This window comes from Anoplopoma fimbria, chromosome 14, assembly GCF_027596085.1.
Source record: "Anoplopoma fimbria isolate UVic2021 breed Golden Eagle Sablefish chromosome 14, Afim_UVic_2022, whole genome shotgun sequence".
Lineage (NCBI taxonomy): Eukaryota > Metazoa > Chordata > Actinopteri > Perciformes > Anoplopomatidae > Anoplopoma > Anoplopoma fimbria.
This window is the reverse complement of record NC_072462.1, coordinates 13,461,694-13,484,945: the sequence shown is the minus strand read 5'-3', so window position 1 is coordinate 13,484,945 and position 23,252 is coordinate 13,461,694. Positions and strand designations below refer to the sequence as shown.

The following is a 23,252-nucleotide window of genomic DNA, read 5'->3' as shown; positions in this document are numbered from 1 at the left end:
TCTGATATAAATATAGTACTTTTTACTACACTACATATCAGAGGTCAATATTGTTCTATTGACTCTAATACATCTCAGATGTAAATGTAGTACTTTTTACTACAGTAAAAAAACAAGTAGTATTTCTGTAATCAATTTCCGGGCAGAGGGTAAAAAGGTTGATCCCTGCACAATTTACAACAATCTTCCTTTTCTAAAAAAAACTGCTTGTGTATTTATAAAAGAGTATTTAAAATGTACTAAAATGAATACGGCGTTTCTGTAGTTGCTCAAACCAACCAGCAGAGGCGCGTGTTGTGTTGTGCCAGCGACGTTCGGCGACGTTCTGTGACGTATGACGTTCTCGGTCGAGCCGATCCAGCCTACACACAGCCGTGTTCATTTCCAGGCCGGGTAGAACCCCAGCAACACCGCTGTAATCGGTTCAACCTATGAAGATTGGGCTCTTTCAATCTCCATCCATCCTTTGACTAGACAACATTTTGTGGAAATACATCACCGTTACTGATCAGAAGACACACTAATTCGTTGAGTTGGTGAGTTATGGAGCCGGGTGGGTTGTGTGAAATGTCCTAATTTTTGCTCGTCTTCTCCGCTGCCCAGTTTTATTGTCGCTTTGTTCTGGGCAGCGGCCATTTTTAATCGCCTTGCCCTACATTCCCATCGCTGAGGAGGAAAAAAAAAAACACGAACGGGTTGCAAATATCAGCATTGGTTTGAGTGTTTCTACATATATATTCCACCTTTTTTAAAAAACAGTGTTTTATCACCGCCATGCACTAATAGAAACGCTCTCAGCCCCCCGGCCTACCAGGGTTGTTTTTGCAGCTGGACTGGAAGTTAACGCTAGTTTTCCCCCAAAAAAGTAAGAACAAGTGGCTGTGTTTGGATCCAGATTCTAGCTTGGCTACACCGCATATGCACAGCCTAAACCGTGCTGAATGTATATATACATATATATGATGCACAGCTCCACCATGGCCACTGTTAGACGTGTTTACATAGCCGCAGACTGCAGGAACCAGCTAGCATATCTGGCTAGCAACAGTCCTCTTTTGACGTATGTGTGGTCACGTTTAAATCCAAAAGGTTTTTGTTTTTTTAAGTTAGTTAACGTGAATATTCATCTGGTTTAATTATCTGTTAAATGGAGCCAAGGTGGCGGTGTGTTTTGCACAAACAACGTCAGAGGGGATTGATGGTGTTTTTGTTTTTGTGCAGTCTGTGTCATGTGCTGGGGGTTAGCATTAGCTCCCCTGTGAGCTAACGTAAAGGAGGTCAAACGTGATTCTGCTGCAAAAAGCATGATATACTTGCAGCTTGTAATTGATTGTCTGGTGAAATAACCCATGCCAACAACGTCAAGGGGGGTTTCTTATGTTTGCTGTCATAACCTGAGCCTCCATTTCTAACCAAATGTCCTTGCAAAAATGCTTAATATTTATCTGAAATCAAATTATACAGGGAATCTGATGTGATGCACGGCTAAATCCGACCTTGATGCACAGATGTGTTTCGCCTGTGAAACGCCTATGCGGATCTTTAACGTAGCGGCCTTCCACAGCCTGTTTATTCGGCTGAAACGACCATAATCATCAGCAAAAGGCTTGAGCATAAAATATTCAAAACACCAGCTGGGAGCCCCTTATGCCTACATTATGAAACCCTTGTGTTTTCATATATATATATTGTGTTATTTGTATGTATCATAAGTCACAACATTTAACTAGAAACACATTTTGGGGTGTGCACTTAGTCGTATTTGTCAAAACCATTTTATTTATGATAACAAAATATGCTGCTTTCTTATGTATAACAAGTTGGTGCATCTTGTTTTATTGCTATAGTTTGTTATGGTCACTTGATTATTGGTTGCAAGTGTGTGTGTATAAAGATATCAAATATATTCCCTATTCATTTTTAAATATTTCATCCAATCCTGAATCCTTTGTTCCATGTTATTTTAAATAAGAGCACAACTGGTAAACCAAATACATTAATTGCCCTTATATTTCAATTTAAAATTCATGCATAATTGTGTAAACCAACATGTTTTTGTGTACTTCTGTAGAGCCATCATAAGTTACATTAGCAAGGGCTGTATGTTGTTGTTACATTGGGTGTTAGCATATTTCTGTGGGGTAACAAGGAATGTTGGAGCCAACAATTTAAGGTTTTCAAGTATGTAACTTAAGGATTTTGTCGGATGTGAATTTTCGGATAAGCACATTAGTGTATAAGCTTAGCCTGGTGCGTTGAGTGCATGATTCTAACTTAAACATGTATGCCACAATCCAAAGCTTTTCTGCAAACATATAACAGTTAATTTGTTAATTTTGGTTTGAAAAAAGTATTAAGTCAGATGGTTAATCATTTTTAAAGGAACTTTCTGTCAAATGGCTTAAAAAACATTTCCCCCTTATTATATGTTGTTTCAAGCCAAACAGGTGGTTGATGTGACAGAAACTGTGGTGAACGAAGCATAGAACAATATATTTTAAAAACTCAGAAGCAATGTTCCCTTTTTACTCTGGTCAATGCACACACCTGAGCTGTATATCATACATAAAAAGGTGGGGAAAAAAATCAGGATGCTCTGATTGTCTGGTTTTTAGTTGAAGGATGAACACTGTAATTTTGTCGCGTTCAAACCAGCGTACGATTAGTGTTGACATATAGAGAGCAGCCTGTCTGCAGCCTTGGTTTTGATCACAGACACTTAGAGTTGTTTTAAGGTATGCATTTGTCCAGAATACCAGTGATCTTACACAAGGAACCTTGCCACTTAGGCAGCGTGTCATAGACAAGTTTGACTGTTTTTTGTCACTGCCCCCAGGTCAAGATATGAAATATGCAAAAACTGAAGTACAGTTTCAAAGCAGTCCATGTCAACTTGGAGTAAATCGCTTTTTCCAATTTAACATAAAATGTGCATTTGAGGACAATGATTTCTTCAAAATTATGATTCTTCTTAAAATATCACATCATTGTTTACCTGTACCAAAAAGTATTTTTTCATTTGGTTATGATACCTGTTCCAAGCCATGTTGTGCCAACATTTAATCAGTGGTTTAAAATGGCCCACTGTCTAATTGGTGTGCTATTCAATGCCAATGGAGAGGCACCATAAGCCTGAGATTGATTTGATGCAAAGTTGATTTCATTTATTTATGCATAGAACTTTGAAATTATGAATCCTATGTTTACATTTCCCTTTTTTTGTAACCAAAACACATGAAATGAATGCCTTAATTATAATTTGCTGCTTATTGCAGCAATCTTTTCATACTAGAGCAATGGGACAATAATCTAATATTCAATATCTAGATACTACCTGACCTCACAAGGTGGTAGATCAGGACTCCAGACTAACTTTTCCACCCAGTGCTACCAACTTTCTCAGTTGGTTTTTGTGAACTCTTATGCCTCAAAGTACTCGTGCACATAAAAACCAGGCGCATGCATGTGGTAGGAGAGCCCAAAGATAGCTGAAAAGAACACTCGAAAGGTGCTTTTCTGTGCAAGCTTGACCCTTGCTGTACACTGGCAACTGCTCAACTCTGATCAAGCTGACCGTGGTGACTTTTGAGACTGAAAAATAGACTGTGGCTGATGTCTCCACTCCGTAATGCTCATCATGCTCTTGCATGAATGCGACCACGTGAATTTGTAACTTGCACACTCGTAAAAAATGGTCGCTATCTGGAGCCCTAAAGAAGAACACACTCCACCCCGGAGGTTGAATTCTTTTTCTCACAGTGAGCTCTGTACTTAAGGTTGACATTTCTTTTCCTCCTGTCTTTCTAGAATCAGAAGGCACTGGGAAGAGGCGCAAAGAAAAATTTCCATACTCGATGACATTACATCGCAATGTCCGATCGTTTGGGGCAAATAACCAAGTCCAAGGATGGGAAAAGCAAGTATTCCTCACTCAGCCTATTTGACAAGTACAAGGGAAAATCAATAGAAACTCAGAAAAACGCAGGTAAGTCCTCAATACCTAATTGCTTTCTTTGCATGTCTTGTTACCATGTGTCAATCCCATTGGAAATCTAAGTCCCCTGGCTTTATCTACCCGTGTTTTTTTCCCTAGTAGTTCCGCGACATGGCTTGCAGAGTCTTGGCAAAGTGGCCGCAGCCCGGCGCATGCCCCCACCTGCTCACCTGCCGAGCTTGAAGTCCGAAAACAAAGGAAACGATCCCAACGTGATTATTGTGCCGAAAGACGGTACAGGATGGGCGAACAAGCAGGAACAACCCGATCAAAAGAGGTAAGGGTAGAATGGTTAAAACCCTCTAAACTACCGACTTATCTCTTCATTATATCAAAGTTCAGTTAAGTCCTGTGTACTATTAGTAATTATTTATAGCTTATTTTAAGATACTTTGCCAAATATCATAGCCTTTCTAGTTTGTGGTTTTCAGTCATAAAGGCTGTTGGAGCAATTGTTGGAGCAATTAAAATAAACACGTTAACTACACTGGGTGCCATAGAAAGGTGCATTCTAAGAGACCAGTATCGACTTAAAGCGCTTTTATCCTTTTCAGAAGGCAACGTCAGGAAAAAGTTCAATAAAGCGTTGAGCTTTGTAACAAGTCAGCTGTTGTTGCAAAGCTTTTGCCTTATGATTATAGATGGTTATTGCCTAGAGGTTTGTCAGCGCAAGTCAGTCTAAAGTCTTGCGTTTCTGTGCTCTTGCCTTTTTATCAAGTCATTGTACCTGTGGCCTGCTTTGACAAATTTTCACAAAACTTTTTTTCCCTTATTTGTAGTTCAATTGCATCAACACCACAGCTGCCGGAGTTGCAGCCACAGCTGGCTTTACAGAAATCTGTCTCCAATCTTCAGAAGCCCTCACCGGTAGCCAACCAGGAGGTGTGTATGTGTTGCTATGGTTATGTAATACATTTCATTTTTATTTAATTTTGTCTTTAGGTTTTAGAGAAGCACTCCGTTATACACATTAAATATATTTTGAAAAATCAAGAGGGAATGTGTAAGAAAACTGGACTTACTGCACTGCAGTCTTAAAAATAAATGTGGCTAAACAATTCCTTTACAATCGTAGCTTTTAATAATCCCTTTGGTACTTTTTTTGGCAAATGACACTTAATCTCAGTGTGTTTGAGAGCAGATGTCTCTGATAAGTGGACATACATTTTTTTCTTGCAAGAAACAGAGATGATGAAACCTAGCCTTCTCTTCTGTCGCAGTGTGACTTTTATGTTCCAGTCTAGCTACCACAAGGGGGTCAAGATGGAGTTGGCAGCTTTTAACCACATTTTGTCAGGAAAAAGACAAATGCTATGTCTCTAAGGTCAAAGAGAGTGTGAGTGGATATTAGGCTTTGACTTTGGTTCTATTCATTTCCACAGAACACAAACACAGGTGGACCAAAGCAATGGGCCCTGCTAAATGGAAAGGCAGTAGAGCAAGATGGTGAGTCATCTCAGATGCATCTATAATTGTGTTATAAGTGTGTTTTAAAAATATCTAATGACAAGTAACCAGATGTTTTCAGAAGACAGAGAAACGTTTTTCTTAATGCACCTTCTTTCAATGACAACATCAGGTTCAAGGGCCTTAAACCGACTTCAGCCCTTCTCTCACGAGGAATTTCCCACGCTGAAGGCAGCTGGAGAACAGGACAGGGCTGGCAAGGAAAGAAGCGGCTTCGATCCGTCGTATGGGCCCGGACCAAGCCTCCGCCCCCAGAGTGAGTCTCAACTCAAACAAATTGTCTGGTCATCTCATAGATAAGAGGATGTCTGCTGGAAAGCTAATTCTTAAATTGGCAGCAACATTTTTTTTGTATCTAGAAAGCATCTAGAATCTAATGATGCTGTGAAACACATTAACGGCTTATTGATAAACTAAAATAACGGGGCAAAGGGGAGGATGGAAGTCATTGAAGTTCATACGGACAATTTGGGATGTCCTGGTTTAGCTTTTCTAGTGTTTCTGAAATCTCACTCTCCCCACTTCAAGATGTGACGAGCTGGAGGGAAGGTGGTGGCAGGAACCTTCAGCCCTCGTCCTTGACCCTCGGCTTGCCAGCGGATCCTGAGGGTAAGCTCACTGCCCTGGGTGAGAACGGCACCCCTCCCGCCTCATCTCACCCCCTTCTGCCACCGGCACAACCTCTGCTTGTGTAGTGACGGTTCAGTCACCAGTCCTTGACCCAAAGGAACCTTCGCTGCGACCTGCCCAGCCTGTCCGCAGAACAACCGTCCCTACTGCTCTGCAGTATCAGCTTCATCACACTTCGACTGCTGTCTACCATGACATGCTGCCTGCATTTGTAAGTACTATGTGACTGTTTTAGGCCTTTGTTTGTATGGGGGGAAAAAAACCTCCAAAGACTGCTGATATCACTTACAAAATTTGCTGTCGGACAAAGCCAGAAATCATGTTGATGGCTCATTGGTTTTCTACTATGAACACATTGTTTCATCCTTCTGTTTTTCAGATGTGCTCTAAAGACACACGTGAAGCACCAGGTGCAGACCATGTTCCTGCCACTGTAGCAGCCCCGGCCCGATTTGAGAGCAAACCCACTTTTCGACAGAGCTACGCCAAACCTGAACTTGTCAAGTAAGTACATTTACAACGAGAGAGCATATATCCATTAATGATAGATAGATAGATAGATAGATAGATAGATAGATAGATAGATAGATAGATATATCTTTATTTCCGTGTCATGCACATAACGTGCCCAACCCTCATGGGTTTACAAGACACCAAAAATACAGCTGCAGTGGACCCACATCTCATCAAGTCACATTTGATTACATTAATTAAGTAGTTTGACCGGAGAGCATGTAAAATCTGAAGGCAACCAGATGACAAGATTTTGGCATCAGAAGGGTTCTGGCTTCCATTTTGTAGCCAGAGTAGTGTTGACCAATTAAGTTTGAGCAGGCTTTGATTGAATGCAGGCAAACCGTCCGTTCGGAGAGCAAAGGAGGCAGAGCGCATTGTCAGAATTACTGTCGTGTGACAATGGTTAAGATAAATAAACTAGCTACTTGTGAAAAACACCAATCATAGATGTCCTCTCTCAACTCCCTCTCCGGTCTTGCATCTCCAGTTGCTAATTGGACTGTAAAAAACGACCAGAAATATAGCCCGTTGCCCCCCGACGCTTATCTGTCATCAGACCGAAAGCCAATGGGTTCCAACATTGGGCGTAATTTTTATTTCTACCGTCTCTGATTGCAGTGGTGATGTGAGAAGAGAGAACCGCTTTGTTCGAGCTACACCTCGACCCTCTTCTCAGCCCATCCGCAGACCTGGTGAGAGACCTCAACGTCCAGCCATCATTAATCCAGATGACCTGAAGGATCTGGATGAGCTTGACCATGACTGTGAGGATGGATGGGCAGGTCAGTATTTCTTAGACTTTGGTGAACTGCCTTCATTTGGCTCTGAAGTTAGTTTGTACCATATTAAGTATCCTCTTTACCTTCTGAATATTTCCCACCCATGTTTTCGGGTGCATTATTGTTGAGTTAATCATATGCCAGCATTTATTACCATACTGTGCTCTGATTACATTGATAAACTGCTGCTGACTGTAAGTTTGTTGTTTGTCTAGGACTCCATGAGGAAGTTGACTATAGTGAGAAGCTTAAGTTCAGTGATGACGAAGAAGACCCCTCTGGTGAAAAACACAGGATGTGGTGAGATATTTTTCCTGATGGCTTGTTAATGCTCTTAAAAACCCCCCATTATACTCTTGTTTTTTGTCATAATTTAAAGGTTCAACTCATTCAATTTTGATGCATTCTTTTTTTAAGGACTGAATGGGAGAGGGAGAGAGAGAACCAGCGTGATTTCCAACCCTCCCTAAGTTCAGGTGAGGCGTCTTACCCTCAGGAGGGCCCTGAGGAGAGCTATTCTTACCAACATCACCATCAAGAGCCGCCCAGGAAGACCAACAGCAGATATCTCTCTACGGACACCCTGGTAACGACACGCTATGTTGTGTTTTTTTCCATTCTCATCCTCCTCCACTGAGAGGACTTGCCTAAGATTAAGTTATTATGATGTTATCCACAGTTATAACACACATCTTGTTCTTTTATCCCTGCGTGACTGTGGAGTATAAGGCAACACTGCAGAGCACATGAATAGCAGTGTGCCCTCATACACCCTCAAGTGAGGCTGTCATTGTGAATTAGGAGAGATGACTTTGCAGTAACCATAGAGATATGTGTCTGACTCCTTTTCACCTGCCATGCCTCTTGCTTGGCAACTGAAAACGATGGGACAGACGTAATGGAAATACAGACTATGCTTCTGTTTTTTGGCCAGTTTCAATGTGAATAAAATCCATCGGATGAATTCCCGAAAATAAACAAGTATAATTGGACGTTTGAGGTACATATTTGATATTTTATTTCACTAAGTCTTTGAGGCTTTTAAATTGTCAATGTGATTGGAGGGGCTTGGTAGACTGTCATTTAGGGTATCTACTACTATCTGCTGCATCTTATCAACACTTTTACTGAGAGTTAAACAATAATTGAACTATCTGTGTAATTTTGGAAGAAATGGACATCGCTTTGTTTTGTTACCTTAAATTGTCTGTCTGGGGAAAACAAATGACCACCTCCAAGCATGCACACTTTTAAAATCATTAAATCTTTTTGGTCCCTCAAAGTGAAAAATATAATATTTCTTCATTAAAACCTTGTCTCAAAGGACACATGATAGATTATTTTTTTATTATTCTATAGTATTTACCTCTTCCTTGAACTGCCTCTGTTCAATCTCTAGGCCCAGCAGAAAAACCAAGGTGAGCCACTGGCTGACCAAGAAGATCACCAGCGCCAGTCTCAGGCTCCAGCAAGGGCGAAGTTTGTGTCACCTGAGGTGTTGGAGGCTGTCGAGAGAGCTCGCAGACGCCGGGAGGAGGAGGAGAGGCGTCTGCGTGAGGAACGGCTGGCTGCCTGTGCTGAAAAACTCAAAAAGCTGGATGAGAAGTTTGGAAAGACTGAAAGACAGACATCAAGATCAGAGGATGGCCAGAAAGAGGGAGAGGGCAAAGAAGTTCCACTTTCTCCAGACAGGGAACAGAGTAAAAGCCAAAATGAGAACTGGCAGTACAGCACAAAAGGTAAAAAATAAATAAAAATGTGCACATTTGCCTACTTATTGCAGAGCATAATGGCAGATGCTAATCGTGGTCTTTGATCAAATGATTTCCAGATGGAATTGAGTGTCCCCCAGACAATTCTCCTGGCCATAGTTACCGTGATGAACCCGCCTTCCCTAACTACCGCGCCAGTGAGGAAGATGGCCAAGAGCCCTCCTCCCCCTCAGGAGACTACAGTGGACGTCATCCCTCCAAACCTATCCCACCACGCTTTCAAAAGCAGCCACAGCACCATCAACAGCAGGTGAGCACCAGCTGCTGCACCTTCTAAACCATAAAGTCTTAATCCCACACTAATGCCTCAATGTATTAGTGGCTGCTATGTAAGAAGAGGGCTTTCAAGAGTTCATAGAAGCAGGTCCCTCTAGGTCGTCATATGCAAACAGCCCTGTGAAGGGTGTTAACCTATTTGTTTTTGGTTGGATTTTACATTTTTAATTCTTGTTAGGGTTTTTGCAGCTGATGTCTTTTGGTTATCTCATGCAAGAAGAGCAGAAAATGCACTCTGTGAAGGGTACATGCATGCATTTTGCAGTATTTCAAATTTTCCACATTTCAGTGTACATCAAGAGAGTTGGCTATCCAGAGGCATTTTAACAAAAGACATTTGGACATGACGGGTTGTTACATTACTGCTCTGGCTCACTCTCTCACTTCCATGGCTTAAAGGTACACATGAATATAAATTAACCTTTAAGACTATGACAAATCAACTATTATACTAATGAAGCGAATAAACACAAATGGACCTGTGACTGAACTGACGAGAGGACGTGTCACGAATATTTGCTTCGCTTTTGGTGTGAACACGGCATAAGTTTTCCTTGCTGAGATAATTGTGTGTTCAATTGTGAATTTGGAATTGAAGGATAGGTTTACATTTTCATCAAATGTATATTGAAACAGGTTGAAACAGGGGGCCTTGAACTAAGAAGACTGTAACCTTTGAATATATCTTTTTGACATGGCTTACTCTGAAGTCTCACATTAGCTTGAGCAGACTGTTGTAAGTCATTTTTAAACAGATGAGGGCCTTGTATTTTGTGAACATTCTCTTACAAATGTGCTCGTTGCATTCATTCTACAGGAACAAGTCTACAAGATGCAGCACTGGCAGCAGCCTGGTCACCCTGCCCCGTCTGGCTCAACCCACAGCCAGCGAGGCTACTATCCCCCACATGTCCTGGGGTTCGATCCCCGCTGGATGATGATGCCACCTTTCATGGATCCCCGTATGACCCAAGGACGATCTCCTGTGGACTACTACCCCGGTGCCGTCCACTCTTCAGGTGAGCAATAACTCTCTAAAAGGAACCGTTACTTTTACATCTTTAATCACACTTTTCCTCAGTTTTTTTTTATCATGGAAAAGCTCTTAAATTCAAACACCTATTGTTTCAGCAGGAATGATGAAACCCATGATGCATCAAGACCACCTGAACAGTCCTGGATCCGATGAAGGGTGCCATTCCAACCTGCACCAGGAGAGGAGAGCGCCTTCCACTGAGCCTTACCCTATGTGGAACCAAGATGGCTATCCCTTGCGCAGCTTCACTCCACCTTACCAGAGACAGCATGAAAGCTCGGACAGTGGCCAGCCAGATGACAGGTCAGATATTGTGTTTAAAATATTAGAGCCTGTTAATTTTGCAGTTCTTAGATTAAAGCAGTTAAAACCCTGATTTCTGACATAGTCCTTTTTTGTCATTCTTCATCTTTTTTTGTATCTTTTTTTCCCCCACAGAAGTGATATGGCCTGCCCCCAACAAGACTCCTATGAAGAGAGGGCCAATGAGTGCTTGACCCACCCCCGAGATGATATCCCCCATCACGCTTACCAGAGCCGAGGCTCAGAAAGAGAACACCAACACCATGACCAAGGCTTGCTGACCACTGCTCAGAACCCCTCCTTGAATCATGCAGATAGTGATTACCCAAAACAAGACTCTAGAGACAAGCATCAGAAAGACGGCAGTGAAGCTCAAGATGAGACCTTAGATGGCTCAAAGGACAACTGGAAAAGAGATGGAGGCCAGAAACAAGATGGAGGACTCAATGTCCAAAGCCAGTGGTCCGAGCCCAGTTCCAGTAGTAACGTAAGCCAGCCACCTGAGAGCAGTGGGCGCACCTTGATTCGCAGAACTGGGCCCATCAAGAAACCAGTACTCAAGGCTCTCAAGGTCGAAGATAAAGAGAATGAGAAGCCCAAACCTGAACCCGAGGAGAAGCCTGTCCCCTACCGCTTGGAGAAAGAAGTCCTTACCAATGTTTACGACTTGAAGAAAGATAACCAGCCAGCCATCAACAGGCGTTCAGCATCACCTGTGGTTGAGAAACAGCCCGAAGAGAGGCAGCGTCAGTCACCGGCTCCCACCAAAACCGAAAGGCCTCTGAGCACCCACAGTGATGAGTCTCCCAAAGAGAGCCCCTGGGACAACAGCAAGAACCAGTCACCTCGAGATGGCCAGGAAATCCGGGAGCCTCAGGCACCACGGCGCAATAACTGGATCTTCATTGATGAAGAGCAGGCCTTTGGTGCAGTCAGGGGAACAGGCAGAGGCCGCAGCCGAGGGTTTAGGGAATTCAGCTCAAGAGGCGGAACCCGCGGTGGCCGGGGTGGAGACAATCTCAGGGGTGCTTATAACAACAATAACACCAGCAGTGGCGCTCAGCGGACAGGCAGAGGCAGAGCAACCAGGGACCTTGTCAAGGTGGAGGAGTTCGAGAGGGGCAAGCCCCGCAGGCGAAATGTCAGCGAGACCTTGAGTGAAGCTTCCGAATATGAAGAACTGCCCAAGAGGCGCCGCCAGAAGGGATCTGAAAATGGAGAAGGTTACGCAGAGTCTGGAGAAGTCCGTAAGGCTGATAGAGACTCTTGGAGATCCAACAAGGTGTACACAGATGACCAGACGGCCCAAGATCCCAGAGAAAAGACCAAGCCCAGAGGGGGTCTCGGAGGTCGCATGCTGCCTCCCAGAATGAACACCACTGGTAGTTACAGCCGAGGATTTGGAGGATCCAGGGACATTTCTACATGGAGGGGCCGTGGGCCACAGTTCAGTACCACTGGTGGCCCCATGCAAGAAAATGGTTATGGTCCTGGTGCTGAGACTACTTACTCCCGCAGACCCCCTGTTGAACGTGAGACTCTCAAGTACCCCCCTAAATTCACTGGCACCTTCATGGAAAATGGTACAGAGGCCCCCGAAGGAGAATACTACTTTGACAATGACAACCCTGACAGGCAGATGTTACGAAGACGCCGTCCACCGCGTCAAGACAAGCCTCCGCGCTTCCGTCGTCTACAACAAGATCGTGAACCTGGCTCCAACCAGTGGACAAGTGAGGAGTACATAAATGGAGACTTCGCAAACCCCTGGCCCGGCCGCACCAAAAGCAGTGGGGAAGACAACTGGCCCAGTGGCCACTACACTGGTGGACGTCCAAGCCAGCATGGTCAGACAGAGGAATGGGAGACGGGATCAGAGAACAGCGAATTTGACTGGAGAGATAAGCGAGGTGGAGGTGGAGGCCCAGCTACCCAGGGACATGGTGAAATTCCCTCCGACTCTGTCCACGGTGAGCCAGGCTCTGGTGAAAAGAGGGAGCTTTGCAAGAGAAGCTTCTCCAGCCAGAGACCATTGGTGGAACGGCAGAACAGGAAAGGAGAGCCATCACTGCTGGAAGTCAGCAAGATGGCACGTGCACCTGATAATCCCCCCACCTCCTCCAACAGGAGTGACAGTTGGCAGAATGGAGGGGGTTCCTGTAAAAGGTGAGTTGAATAATAGATTAAACTTAAAGTTGAAGTAATTGTCTCCATACTGTACCCATATCTATATATTATCATTAAGAATGAAGCATCCTCGATATGTGCTGGGGAATAATATTAATGCTCTAGTTTGATGCTTCAGGTCTGGTTGTTATAGTTACTTAGAAACCAACAAAACAGGGTGTCTCCTATATTGTTTTTGATTTAAATATACTCCAACTTACACTCTCACAATGACAGGAATGAACACAGATTTTCACGCTCTTCTATTCTGATCCATTTTTTTAAGAAAGTACTACACTTTATTTATAGTTTGTACTTTTTCCCCTGCTATTGATTAAAGCCTGAGGTACTGAGCACTTCTCACTATCCGTCTGTCCCAGATGAGGTAGTATCTCAGTTTCATTGGCTTGATGAATTTGGCAAAGCCATCTGTGCCTGACAGGAGGATTGGCTGCCAACACTGTAGATTTTCCACAGAATCACCCCGAGTCTGAATTTTAAGAAAGCTTGTTTCTTTCTCTTGTTGCTCATCCTGCCCTCTGTAGCCTTTGCTCAACTTGATTTTCTCACTGAAATATATGTTTTAGATATTTGTTTTTAAGTCCCAAATGAGACTTACTTGTCCACAAATTTCTGAGATGTTATTAGGTTATTTTGCCATTGTTCATTTTTTTGATGTCCGAGTCCCCAATTAAAACCCCTTTGTGGCTCCCTTTCCTGTTTTTCAGCAGAAGCCCAGATGAGTCCGGCTCAGTCTACAGCATAGAGCAACCAGAGGAGCCCAATGAACCCTCTGGGAAGAAATTGGATAAGGAACTGAAGCAAGGATCTGTCAAGACAGACATATCTGAATCTCTGTCTCAGTATGAGATCAGCAGCTACCCAAGTGAGTCACATTTTTTTAAATTTCTGTTAACGTCGTGTTGATAGAAATGAAATTAGCAATTCTGAAGTTGAACTGTTGGCCATATAAATTGAGGGAAAAAAACTGGACAATTGTTGCTGCTACATTTCTATATTTCTAGGATGGATACTGATTACTGATGATAATGCAGGTCCTACCTATCAGCAGATCATTTTGTATTTACAACATGTCTGTTTTGTAGTTGAGGGGGACGCAGTCTCAAATCCAGACGGATACCAGGATGCCTTGTCCAAAAAGCAAAGACGCCCACAGGAAGATGATAGACGGAGGAAGGAGCAGGGATCTGCTGTAAGTAAACATATGCTCAGTAATCAGCCTGGGATAAACAAAAAGTGTGTTGGTTTCTAAAAATGTCTATCCTTGTTTCCTGTGTAAGGTCCCAGTTAAGAACAGGACTATTGCATCCAAGATACCACCACGCTTTGCAAAAAAGCAGGGAAGCATGAGCATTGAACAACCTGAGGAAGCGCTGTCTTCCAACAACCTGGGAACTGAAATCTGGGAGACCAACAGCTCAGGTAATAGACAGACCCAACTTTGTGACAATGCTTTTCTCAGTGCTATTAAGCAGTAACCATATTTCAGAGCATATTTGTTTTATTGTTACACATAGCAGAATATAGCTTCTTACAAGTCTCTTCAATTATTTAACTGATAGAAATTACAACTATATTTATCAATTTTACATATAGTTGGAGGCTTTTTTGTGAATGGAAATTGTGTGAAAAGAGACAAATTGATTGCATTCTTTACTAATGGCATTTATTTATCTTTTTTTTTTAAAGCTCTTTCAGTACAGTCTTCCGGGGGAGACTCGTGGACTAAACAGGTGTCTTACACTGGGAGCGAGCCCAACTCTGAGGTATTACACGCAGTTGCTCATTAAACATTTTTGTGAGCAGTTGCTCGTTAAAATATTGTTTGTTTTGATTTGTTTTGCCTTTATTATCGACAAATAACAAATTGGCTACAACATTGAGAGACGTCAACTAATTACTGCCTTGTCTTCTTCTTGGCCAGGACTCCGATGCTGGCCCAGAGCAGAATAAAGAACAGCACAAGCCAGGGCCCATTGGAAATGAACGCTCCCTAAAGCACCGCAAGGGATCAGAAGGTGTAGATCGGCTGGAAGGTGGCCCGATAACACCAGTCAATGGCGTGGACCTCCATGTGGACGCTGTGCTGCCTGTGCCTCCTATTGAGTTTGGTGTCAGTGCCAAAGACTCTGATTTCAGCCTTCCACCGGGCTCCAACCCAGTTCCCGTGTCCAATCCTGTCAACAAGCTTCAGGACGCACTTACTACCAATGTGAGTGATTACATCTGTACTTCTGTGGTGTCTTGTAAATAAAATAACTAGTGGTAATCCGAATGCATTCAAGATTGATGTGACAGTCAAATTTTTTTTTTACTTAAAATTGAGATGTTTCCTTGCAACTGTTTATCCTGAACCTCTGTTTGTTTGTTTTTTTAAACAGACTGTTCTCAATCAGAGTATCCCCATGCTGCGTTCCAACCACCTGCAGCCTGGAATTAACCTCAACCCCATCTCCTTCCCCAGTGCTGACCTCACTCTCAAGGTATTTGAATTACAAGCCAATTCACACAGAACTATATATTTTCATGCATATAACAAATAAGGGAAAAGGACTGAATAATTATGCAAACCCTTTCTTGTATGGAAACTAATGTAGTGGGAACATTAGGGCAAAACTGACTTATTCAAACATGCACATCAACCTTAAATGTTTCTTTTCCTTCAGATGGAGTCGGCACGCAAAGCGTGGGAGAACTCCCAGTCCCTCCCCGAGCAGGGCTCTCCTGGTGGAGGTGCTTCCGGTGCTCAGCCCCCCTGCAGCGTTGGCTCCTCCAGTGGTGTTAGCTACAGTTCTTTTGGAGGGGTTTCAATGCCTCCAATGCCTGTGGCATCAGTAGCGCCTTCCATGTCCATGCAAGGTAACACTGCATTTAATTTTCTCTATTTGATGAGGGGCCTAAACTTTGAGTGGAAATAAACTGAAAGCCTGTTGTTTTCCCTTTTTGTAGGTAATCATATTCCCCCGTTGTATCTGGATGGTCATGTTTTTCCCAGCCAGCCCCGCCTTGTACCTCCCATGTCCCAGCAGCAGTCCTATCAACAGGTAGCGAGATGGGCACACACACACACACACACACACACACACACACACACACACACACACACACACACACACACAATAGACAACAGACTTGTTTGTGTATTCGCAGCGTTGTCGTCATGTAACATTTGTTCATCCATTCAGGCCCAGCAGATTCCGATCTCTTTGCACACGTCTCTTCAGGCTCAGGCTCAGATGGGGCTTCGGGGAGGTCTACCCGTCTCTCAGTCCCAAGACATGTTCAGCTCTATTCCCCCCTTCAGGTACTACCACCTCAATCTGTCACGGAATTTCTGTTGGTCCCATTAATTTGCTTCACTTTAGTCATATTATCTGTTTCATGTATGTGGCACCACCATGTAATCCTAATGTTTTCCTTTCGCTCATTATGCGTCCCTGCTGTGTCTCGTTCCTTTCAGGTCCCAGGTTTACATGCACCCCAACCTGTCACAGCCCAGCCCCATGGTGCTATCAGGTGGAGCCCCTCTCAAGGGGCCCTACTCTCCTTTCCCTGGCATGCAGCCCTCAGACATGGTCAAGACCCAGTCAGGCTCACACTATCAGCCTATGAATGGCAGCCAGCAGCTAGTCTATGAGAGCCAGATGAACCAAGGGCCTGGCATGGGTTCCTCCCAGCTAATGGACTCTCAGCTCATCCAGGTTAGTGGATTGTTGAAGCACAGTTTCATAACTGATGAAGACACTCTATTCCTCTTGATGCTGCTAAATACCATTATGTGAACTCCCCTAGTGCAAGCCTTCAGGGCATAATCAGACCGTCATTGGATGATAACGTTTCCATTAAAATCCTTGTTTTCATCAGGTGACCATGCCCCTACCTGGCTCTCAGCTGCGCTATGGCTCAGCTCAGCAGCATCTCATCCTCCCACAGTCGATCCAGCTGCAGCAGGGACAGAACCTGTCAGTTGGTGGCCCACGCCGAATGATGCCACCTGGATCCCAGGGTGCACACATGACTGGCAGCCGGGAGGTAAGACTGGCTGACTTTATGATGCTCAACCAAAAAACTGCTCTGGAGGTCAAAGTCCATTTTTATCCCCCCCCAAAAAACATGGGGACAAATCTGTATAATGCTGCATTTCTCTTATCTATAAAGAGGCGATCCATAATTGTTTATTTGCATCGACTATATGTCTAACTCTGTGCCCTATTCTCAGGGCTCACAGATGGAAATGAAAGGCTTTCAGTTTGCTGAGAAGCCCAATCATTCCCAAGGCTTATCCGGAGGGTCCTACAGGTGAGTGGAAATGATTTGTGCAATTAATAAAAGAAAACTTTCTTGAACGGACTAGAAACTTTGCTTTGTTAACAAGTGAGAGAGGGTGTATGACAAAGTTACATTTGAGGAAATGGATTGTAACACTTTCTTTTACTTTCCTTCTCCCCTCTCCTCATCAGGCCTGGGTCTGCCAGCCCCAGTGGAAAGCCCTCTGGTCCTGGAGGGCCTGTAGGCCCATTGCCTCCACATTATGCTCAGCAGGTATTTATTTTTTTTAAATGTGTTTTGTTTGTGTATATCATCTTTCTCAAAAAGAGTGGGTTCACTTTTGTTGAATTTAAATTTAGTAACATTATTGGTTAAATTCATCCACATTTTCCTTACCTGACATAATTTACAGTGTACAGGACTATTTATGATTAGATGTGTTTGATGAAACAAAACTGCGGCTGAATTACATTCTGAAAGTTTTCCCAAAGAAATACTGGCATGCTAATAATTTGTTTTCATTTATTTCCCACCCCTCATCTACCCCCTTCCTTTCCCGGGACCAATAGGTCCCAACTGCTCAGGGCAGCATGGTGATGCACATGCGGCCCCCCACCACTGGCCCTTTCCCTAACCCCATCCAGAGACCAGTCATGCAGGTCAACAAGCCTGTCCTCATCCGCCCCCCTTACCCCAATCCCGGCCGTGACCTTTCCCACTCCACCCCTCCCTCGGTCCCCGAGCCCCCTATGAAAGGGCCGGAGGATGGCATGAAGGTGAGCCATCCACTATAAATATAGGTAATTTAATTTCATCCATTTTCTTTTTCTCTACTTGCATTACTTGTGTTGTGTATTTCGTGTGGGCATTTTACTTAAGGTTAGATTTATAGTTTTATATGAATATACTGTATCTGACAGATCTGTATAGGATGTATTTGTAGTGCTGTAAGATTTATCTGGCAAAGTGTAATTATATACTGTTAATAATAATATGTATGTGTTAATTGAGTTAACTGTACTATTACTTTTTTTTTTTTTTTTAAATAGTTATCTAAAATATTAATTGCAGCATTCTTAATCCATGCAGTAACAGTAATAACTTGTATTCCTGTATATAATCCAATATGAATGAATGTTCACACATTACTGGATAGTCTAAGGCTGATCATTTAATTTTAAGTGATAATTTGGCAGTAAAATGTTATGATTGAAACCTATATAGCAGTTCACTGTGGTTATTGTGTTATGTTAGAGTGGCTTACAAATAGGGTTATGTTGACCCAATCTAATAAACAATAAGTAATTGCCAACACTGCTCCTCCAGACAAAGCATAAATTGGCAAAGTAACTGCTCAAATTGACAGAAACTATGCAGACGGATAAATATGTCTGCTGTTTGGAATCCAGTATTTTTACCCAGTAGCTGAGTATCAGCCTCGGGCTCTCCAAACAAGTGTTGGTGCATGAATGTATTGTTTTCAATTTGCTGCTCTAGATCTTGGTAACTCTGCCTTTTTCTTTTCTGCAGAATAAAACCATGCGAGACGTTCGCAAGGCAGTGGGTGAGGGCAAGACACCATCTGGGGGCATGACCAGCAAACTCCAGGAGCCCCTACCCTCCACAGGGCAAGTCAAACCAGCACGCTCTGGAGCCATCAAACCCCAGGCTGTCAAAGTAGAGGAGGGCAAGGCATAACAATGGACCTTAAAATCCTCAACACCACTCAGCCTGCCAACACAAGCCCCTTGACCACTGTCCGAGCCTTCCAAGACCCACCTTACCCCAAGGCACCATGGCAAGGGGCATACAAGCAGACACCATTATGAATTACCCCTCTCGAACTATCAGAACTGGACACTATTATTTCACACCACGTATAGAGATATATAAATATATATAAATATATACATAGACACACACAGTCTTTTAAACAGATCTCTTCAAGGTCCTCTTTAATTTATTATTAGTCACTTTTAAGAGATTGGTAAAAAGAAAAGATATTTCTGTTTTTTTTTTTTTTTTTTGTGTTTCTCTCCAAGGTGGGGAAAAGAAAATGGCCAACTCAGACAGATGGCTCATTTTTTCCATACCATTTTGCCAAACTGTATTTACTCCCTCTTTATGAACTGTAGCTGTTTAGACCAGGCAGACTCTTGAGACCACTCACTATAAGAAGCAGTGTCTCTTAACATTTTTTTTAAAAACAAATTTGAAATGCAGTGGGGCACTTTTTGGTCATTTTTCATTGGCTTTTTTGCAGGTAAATATAAAGAACATCACCCATTCCTGCTATTGATTAAGGACTTATTTTATTAACCCAGAAAAAAAAATCCTCCAATTTGTAGACATCATTGCATGTCAACATAGCAAAAGTCAAGTGATTCACCCTAGAAATGCATCTTCTGGGGTACTTAACCCAGCCCATGAACTGTGGTGAAACTCGGTTCTTTTTTTTCCTTTTACATTCTTTTGCTTGCTCTCTTCTGTATGTAAATTGAAACTAAAACGTGGACATTTTTACCAAAATCATGTTGCTTCCATGGGAACTTCACTGACATTGATACAGCGTGTGCATGTGACGTGCTGAACGTGTGTGTAAACTTGCGGGACACCTTTTTAGAACAGAGCAACATTTCACAAAGACTGTACCTGAACTCGGCACACTTCATAGTGCTGCAATTGACTGTGTGGATTTTGCTCAACCAAGCTGGCAACATTTTTTTGGGGCTCATTGTGAAGTTTTTTGTGCGGGCGGCAGGGGGGGGGAGATGGGGCTGCATTAGCAATTGCTGTAAAGGACCCCCTTAAAATAGCTGATTGAAATGTTTGCTTTCTTATTGGCGTGTTTGGGTTGTAATGAATCAAATCTGTTATTGAATGTGATGTAAGTGATGATTTTTACATCCCTCGGTCTGGGGCGTTTAGCTTTCTTCTTTAAAGGCTCTTAAAATACTTTTCTCTAATTCCGTTAAAATCCCATTTAACAGTTCTGTGGAGACTTGTGAAGAAACGGATTCATCACCATTTGATTATTCAGCATCTGGTCTCTGAGTTGGCACTAGCAATAAATGCAGCCTAACTATAATCACAATCAGGGTCCAAATAACTTTTTTTTTTTTTCAGTTAGAAGCTAATGGATCACAAATGAGGGGCGTATAACATCGCTTGTTGAATTAAAATACAATTGCTTAAGCTTTTTTTTTTTTTTGAGTATTGCAGTTCCAGAGGACTACGAAGGACTTTTAAAGTGTTTGGTCTATTTGAAAATGTGAAGCTGATGTTTTTTTTTTTTTTTTTTTCTCTTTTCTTTTTTGTAATGGACACCCACAATGCCAATGTCATAACTGGTTAAATGTTACTGCTTACCATAACGCTCCATGACACTACAAAATGTTGCGATTTATCTTTGACAGTGTTTCACTGGTATATATGTATATTCATATTTTACTGTACAGTCAAGCCTCGTCAGCGAGGGGAGGCTTAAACCCACACTTCATTTTTAGATATTGTGGCACTATAAAGGATTTAACGTTTAAAAAGGTCACTGTTCTCAGAATGGACTGCTTTCACTTGTTGTTAGGTTTATCGGGCTTGGAGTGTTTTTTTGCCTCTCGTCCCTTAGCGCAAAAGATCCTGATGCTTCTCATCACTGTACCTGCACCAAAATGTTGCCCGGACTTTTTTTTTTTTTTTTTTTGTACTTTTAAGATGCATATTTCATTTTGTCAAAGGACCAGTGCTTTCGACAGCTGATCCAGCATTCTATATTTATCCTACCTGATCTTTATCCTTTCAAATATTTGGTCATTACTTTCCCTCGTTTAAAAAAAAAAAAAGAGCTTATTGAAAGAAAAGAAATAAAGCAGTTGTGATTTCTTAAATGTACTGTTGATTCTGTATTCTCACTTTGTCATATTAAAACCATGCATCAAATTCTTGTGGAAGCAGAAATTTCGGGGGAAATGATTTTAGGCTACGTGGCCAGAAATATACTAAATGTTGTGTTTTGAGCATATCAAGCAGAAGAGACCAGCGCCACCTGAGAACCACCAGTACTTTTCTCCCAGTAGTTCCACTTTATGTGGACCCCCACCTTCAACGAGCATTTCCGCTTTAAAATAAGTTGTAAATTGGACACCTTTTTCCTGCATGGCTATGGCATAAAACCTAACAAGCATGAACATTGTCTTCTTTTTGGATTGAAGGTTGGGGACATACAGTACCAGTCGAAAGTTTGGACACACCTTCTCATTCAATGGTTTTTTTCTTTGTTTTTATTTTTTTCTACATTGTAGATTAATATTGAAAACATCCAAACTATGAAGGAACACATATGGAATTATGTGGTAAACAAACAAATGCTCAACAAACCAGAATATGTTTTAGATTTTAGATTTTTCAAAGTATTTGAATGAGAAGGTGTGTCCAAACTTTTGACTGGTTCTGTACGCAGGCCTCTAAAATCACCCAGATGACACAAGGAGGGGATTAAATCATATTTGTGTTAAAAAGCTCATATCTCGTGTACACTAATGGTCTCTAATGACGGATGGAAAACACCATTTTTAGTGAGTTAGGATTTTAAAAGATTGGGAAAGCACTGCTTGTGTTGGAGAAACCTGCCTTAAATGTAAGCATATCACTTTTTTATAACTTTTAAACATTTTGTATTGTTTAAGAATGAATGAGCCATCTCTACTAGACTTTAAATCCACTGCAACAATGTTTGGTCACTATTGTATAATAATAATAATAATAATAATAATAATAATAATGCACCTGTAGAAAGCAGGCTTGGTGACGTCAGAAATATCAAATTCCTCGGATGTTTGCAGAACAAAGAGGCTTGTCTGGACGAGGACAGTCCTCCGCCCGTAGCTGCGGACTGGTCTCGCGGAGTAAAAGCAAGTCTCGTGCTTCAACTCCAAAACTCTGCTTTTGTACCTCGCGAGCATTTCGGCTGTTTCTACGTCATATTATCTAGGTAACTTCAAATTCTGTTATTTCCCTCCTTTTGTCCCGAGGTGTGTTGCACGCGCGAGTAACTTATCTTTAACATTCGAATCCACTGCGTTGGCTCGAGCGTCGCTGTGCACGAGGCCTTCTTTATATGTAATGACGCTTTGTATCCTGTTTTCGTCACAATGTTACTCACAAAACATTATGCGGGTTGGTTGTCGGCTATGTGTCATATCTGATGTTGACCAAAATGCACCGTGATGTATAAAATAATATCTAATGTGTGGCTTAATTATTATTATTTAACTAGTCTGCAATATCTCTCTGAATCAGATTTGAGCTGAAAGTGTGTGTTTTACCCTTAAATGTGATGACACGGTCATTTTGTGGAGAGACGCCTCTTTTGGGAGGAAAAAACGGGGACTACAAAAGTATTTATTTTTTTTTACATTTGAGGGTGAAGACTTGGTTTAAGGTTAAGATAAGGGTTAATGTAAGTCTCCAGGACATAAATGCAAGTCAATGTAATGTCCCCAAAAGTCGTGAAAACACAGTGTGTGTGTGTGTGTGTGTGTGTTTAAAGTTGAACGTTGAACGTTGAATCCAGATTTTCCACTGTTGATGGGGTTTTTTTTGCATCCAGTTGCCAGTGATATTGAGATCCTGGACAAAAACACAATTTTCCCGTATTTCTCATGATCGGTGACGTGGTTCAGATACTGTGGAGCTTTTTAAATGTTGACAATTGTAAGATGTGTGTGGAAAGATAGCAGCAGGGTTGTTGTACTGCTGCACAGAAGGCTTCTCTGTAGGACATTTGTAAATAGAATATATGTGGAGCCAAAGCGGTGTCTCCCTCTGGTGGTTTTAACCTAAAAGTCAGAGAAGAAATCCTTTAAATTCTCTGCAAGTAAACCTTTAACAAGTTGAGCTCAAAGCAAACCATTTCTAAAACGTGCCTACTAAATGAGTATGAGTTATTTGTTTAAAAATACATTTTCATTCTCATTTTAATTCTAATAGGCCTCATAAACCATATTGTTTCAGTTCAGGTGTGTTTC

The 23,252-nt window shown here is 42.2% G+C and overlaps 1 protein-coding gene across 1 annotated transcript; it reads left to right on the top strand.

Moving 5' to 3' along the window:
- The first annotated feature begins 375 nt into the window (after positions 1-375).
- prrc2b (proline-rich coiled-coil 2B) lies at positions 376-21,261 on the top strand. The gene is given in 32 exon segments (XM_054612068.1): positions 376-536; positions 3,808-3,985; positions 4,094-4,271; positions 4,774-4,876; positions 5,377-5,440; positions 5,574-5,717; positions 5,990-6,117; positions 6,120-6,302; positions 6,471-6,595; positions 7,226-7,389; positions 7,602-7,686; positions 7,804-7,972; positions 8,786-9,125; positions 9,218-9,408; positions 10,252-10,453; positions 10,569-10,773; positions 10,909-12,939; positions 13,668-13,825; positions 14,046-14,152; positions 14,241-14,382; positions 14,650-14,726; positions 14,885-15,172; positions 15,342-15,443; positions 15,627-15,819; positions 15,910-16,004; positions 16,146-16,264; positions 16,421-16,661; positions 16,825-16,992; positions 17,180-17,259; positions 17,421-17,502; positions 17,799-18,005; positions 18,760-21,261. Coding segments are annotated over 31 exon segments (6,654 nt in total). The 5' UTR covers positions 376-536; positions 3,808-3,870; the 3' UTR covers positions 18,928-21,261.
- The last annotated feature ends 1,991 nt before the right edge of the window (positions 21,262-23,252 follow it).